We start from the raw sequence: 4,503 nt of genomic DNA, 5'->3' as shown, positions 1-4,503 counted from the left end.
GGACCAAACATGCATCAGAATACATATTTTATGAGAGGGAATGGCGATATTACCCTAACGTGGTCGTTAAGCTTAATATATAAATAGATAATTATTTTAGTGAGTCTTCGTAAATATTCAAACCGAGGCTAATCCTACGGCTCTGATAAGAAAATATTAGACTTCTTTCGTAAATATTTTACACGTTTCCCTGGGGGTTGGGTTTTATACGCTAATATTTTATAGGCTACATAATTCAAGGGTTATTTCGGCTGCTGGGTTTGTAACTTAGTGTTTACCAATTATTTTCATTTGTTAAGCGCTTTAGTAAAAGCAAGCTGCTGCAAATAAGCTGGCTCCGTAGCCAACATGCTAATCGATAACGCTCCGTGGCGTACCCCAGTCATCTCTCTCTATCACTCTTTCGTATTAGTGCGACAGTGACAGTTGCATTTCGTTCGCTACGGAGCGTTAACGATTGTGACGTTGACTACGCACCCTGTTTCCTTAAACAACAGAGAAGATACTAATTTTGATCAGATCAATGAAGTAGAGATGAAAATAATTTCTAGAAAACATATTATTTAATAGCACGAAAAAATGCATACGTCTAATAACTACAGTTTGTGAGATCCAAGTTCCAATATTTGACACATGATAATGCCCATATAACATAAACGCATATGACCCATTTAAATTATAAATAAAATCCCGTAATAATATTACAATATTAGGGCTTGTTCAGTACTTAAAAACAATATTTTGCTTTTCTTAAACATAACGCATGGTAAGTTTTTTTATCATAGGTATTGAATACTTTATGAAAATCATGTATCGCGCAATTAGTTACCTAAGTTTTAAGTTTGTTGTGGCCACCGTGCGTTTCGATTCATATGACATAAAGTTATGAGTAGATAAGAATCGATTATATAATAATAAAAGGTACATTTTAAACAAAAATAAAATGACAATAAAATAAAATACGATGTGAAAAAGATTGATTAATAATACAAACGAACAATACAAAAAAAAAATACAAACATACAAAAATCGGCTGTAAAATCGATTCGACCAATTTGTTTATAATCGCTAGATTTGGCAAAGGATACGTCTTAACCTCATCACTACAAACTTGAATAGCCAACTATAAAATATTGGAACTTAGATCTAACAAACTGTAACATTCGACAACCAGGCCCATGTTTCACATCACTGGCAATTGTCGCCTGACATCGACATTTCACCTTAAGTACAGGTACATCGCTGGTCCAACAAGTCCAACAAGGTCCGTGTAAATAGTGTATGAAGTTTTGTGAGACGATGGATAAGCGTGAATCTTCTGCCCTGTATTAGTTTTTCACTCTTGCATTTGTTCTGTTTGTCCTCTCCATCGACTATATTATTTCCCTAGTCTGTATAAATACTATCAATTATAAATTTCACAGTGTATTAGTTCATATTAAATGTATTAAAACGGGTCACTCGCGTATCTTAAACCGAAAATCGCTCAACATATTTCACTTCGTACTGCATCTTTATCACTGGGGCCTCGTTGGCGAATCGGCACAGACTGGGGGCTGCAGCTGCAGTTCTCTGCGTCCGATGACTCGGCGAGGGTAACGGCGGCGGCAGGGGAGGCGAGTATCTACCCTCGTTTTTGGCATAATTGTCAAATGACGGGTTGCACAATACACACACTACGTCATTCGCTAAAGGTTGTTCGTACCACTGACGTAGTACCGAAAAACAGTATTACAGTGTATAAGGTCGCTGTAATGCTGTGTAATTTTTTTTTTCAGAGTCAGAGGTCAATTGTACTGGGGGTTCAAATAGTTATAATATTAATAACAAAACGCTAATCTAATTTCCAATACGTTCTATCTGCGCATCGAAGTAACCAACTAGTTCTTCCAGACTCCTAATGACATGAATATAAAAACAGACCCCATTACCAATAAAGAATAATGCAATAATATCCCCGATTCTTTTGCCAATTTAGACACTTATGTAAATATTTATAAATGTAATCGTGGCTAATTAGAAAATCATTTTATTCATATCAAGAATTTATGACACGTGACCTACCTATATCCTTAATGTATTCCTATACACCAATAATTAACAATTTTGTAAGACATTTATAAATGATATATTAATAACGTTATTAATAAATACTTTTATGTAAATATCTGTCTTTAAGTCGAGACATAACAAAGGACAGCCGTACCCTCTTTTCTCAAAGCCATTCTCTGCATTTTCGACCCCCTTTTAACTTTCATTGACCAAGGGGGCAAAATGAAACAAAGGCACCCGTATTCTTAATTACATTTTGTATGAACTTGTTGGTCATAAATTATTATACTTATTTAGGTATTCGTGCTTCCGCTTGAACCACATATGACATGACACCCTTGTAACTCAGCTCTAATCGACTTGTAACGGAATACATTCTTAAGACTTCTAACCTAATGCTTTCATTACAAATATAAACTAACCCTGTATAAGTTCCAGTGTGTTACGTTGTGTTACCGTGCGTTACGTGTGTTATGATTTCCCGTGTGATATAGTACAATTTTTGTGAGCCTTACCCAAATAAAAGCTTATAATCATTATCAGTGAAGCATACGTATTTGGCAAATATGTAGTGGGAAAGTAAAAAGTCTTAGCGCATAGAATTGCATATTCATTAACATGTGTACTTGTGAACCATCTACAAATAAACTAATGCAGCCGTGTGATATAAATAGTATAATGTAGGTGAGTATGTATTCGTTTTACTAAATGAAAAATAAGTTTCTAATGTTTTAATGTATTATGTATTTCTCAAAACAGAACCAATATGTAGGTGTAATTATATAACTTTCCGATTTTTAGAGGAAGCTGCAAGGGTGAAAGGTTACCGTTATTTTGTTTCTGATTCTTTTACGGCAGTTTCAGCAGTTGCTTCATTAGGAGCATTCGATGTTTCGTCACCTTTATCAGCCTCGGGAGTATCGCCAGTATTGACGGTTGCGTTAATATTTTCAGTTTCATCATTTACAGTATTATTAGCATCAGTAGAGTTAGATGCGACATCACTGCTAGCTGGGGTTGAACTATTATCGACTGTATTATCGTCTTGACCCTCAGTCGTGATTGCGTTCTCAGATGAATGTGTTCCTGATGACTCGTTTTCATTTGGACTTATAATTTCCTTACTCACATCGTCAGTGGTATGGTCATCATCATCGTCATCAATTATATTATTTTTGTCAGTATTTGTTGTTTGTGCCCAAATTGGTAATTTTGTAGTCGGAGCACCAGATTTCCAATCGTTTCTTGTAGTATTATATTTGATTTTATGTTTTAGAAGTTCTGGCTTCGAATAACATGTGCATTTGCAATGTTTATCGGATAAGGCGCTATTGTAGTTTAAGTCTTGGCATTTCTGTACGCAAAGAAAAGCCTTTTCATAATCTTGACATTCTTGCGTATTTTGGAAACCATATCGTAATATTGACTTATCTGGAAAGTCTACAATAAAATATATATGAAAATACTGAAAAGCTTATATGTACCAAAAAATAAATAGAATATTACTACCTGTAGTAGAGTTTCCTGACACATAACATGAAATTACGGACAAGGAAGCGAGCACAATAAATGTGTACATTTCTGAGACGTGCGGGTGAATGTTGTCTTAGTTTCAAATAAGAATTAATTATTATTACATACATTTCCATAATTACATAAAGATGTAATCATAAAAATAGCATGCTTCATAAATTTTTAATATTTCTGTAATGAGTTTATTAATTGAAATATTTTACTACATAGGTACACCTACAAGTCCCACAACCTGCCCCCCCGAAGGCCCCTGCACCTATCCGGCCCCGTTTTTTTTAACCCCCGACATAGTTTGTGTCATCCATGATGACGCGCAGATTTGACAAAACTAACTTTAAAAAACATGACAATACGAGTCAAGGCACGCGTCTTCGTGAATGACACGATCTATATGTGTTCTCTTACACGCCGTACAAAGCGTATATTGATTACTAGATTCCGCCCGTGACTTCGTTTACGTGGAATGTTGATAAAAACTACCCAATATCCTTCCTGGGGTAAACTATCTCCATGCTAAATTTCACCTAAATCGGTTCAGGCTTTTAAGCATAAAGAGGTTACCTTAGTGAAACTACGAAACCAAGGACCGTTGATCAACCCCTTATTCCACTCCCATGCAGCTAGGATGTCGATTATATAAGCGTAAATATGTGTATAAACACTCACCAGGTCAGGCTCCCGTTACCGCGTAGAAGCTCACCGTCATTCATCATGCACGTACCTTCATTTTTTCTTCCCAATGGCGCCATCGTGCTTTTTTCCGCCATCGGAACTGTCATCCGAGCAGTCAGTGTTGCAACATGACAAAGTAGTAACCTAGTTGATACCACTTACCAACTTACATCGCGCTTGGCGCGACAATGGGTAAAACGGGACCCTATTACTAAGACTCCGCTGTCCGTCCGTCCGTCCGTCTGT

General features: G+C 36.2%; 1 protein-coding gene across 2 annotated transcripts; it reads right to left on the bottom strand.

Moving 5' to 3' along the window:
• Positions 1–2,772: 2,772 nt before the first annotated feature.
• Positions 2,773–3,847, bottom strand: LOC133517784 (uncharacterized). Of its 2 annotated transcripts, none has more exons than XM_061851201.1 (2): positions 3,562–3,847; positions 2,773–3,492 (listed from the first exon to the last, which is right to left on the bottom strand). In XM_061851201.1, exons 1-2 carry the CDS (start codon positions 3,629–3,631, stop codon positions 2,882–2,884), a joined length of 681 nt encoding a protein of 226 aa, XP_061707185.1. In that variant the 5' UTR covers positions 3,632–3,847; the 3' UTR covers positions 2,773–2,881. The 2 variants fall into 2 exon arrangements, with proteins under 2 accessions (XP_061707185.1, XP_061707186.1); XM_061851202.1 differs by having other exon boundaries at positions 2,773–3,483.
• Between the last annotated feature and the right edge of the window lie 656 nt (positions 3,848–4,503).

The sequence above is a fragment of the Cydia pomonella genome, chromosome 5, assembly GCF_033807575.1.
Source record: "Cydia pomonella isolate Wapato2018A chromosome 5, ilCydPomo1, whole genome shotgun sequence".
In the NCBI taxonomy this organism is placed as follows: Eukaryota; Metazoa; Arthropoda; class Insecta; order Lepidoptera; family Tortricidae; genus Cydia; species Cydia pomonella.
The sequence above is the reverse complement of the archived record's forward strand: the minus strand, read 5'-3'. Positions and strand labels throughout refer to the sequence as shown.

What these genes read in the sequence shown, in the direction of transcription:
- LOC133517784 (XM_061851201.1), bottom strand. Translation starts at nt 3,631, where the DNA reads ATGTACACATTTATTGTGCTCGCTTCCTTGTCCGTAATTTCATGTTAT. An exon ending in GTCAGGAAACTCTACTACAG is followed by an intron (nt 3,493 to 3,561) that starts GTAGTAATATTC and finishes ATTTTATTGTAG; the next exon opens with ACTTTCCAGATAAGTCAATA.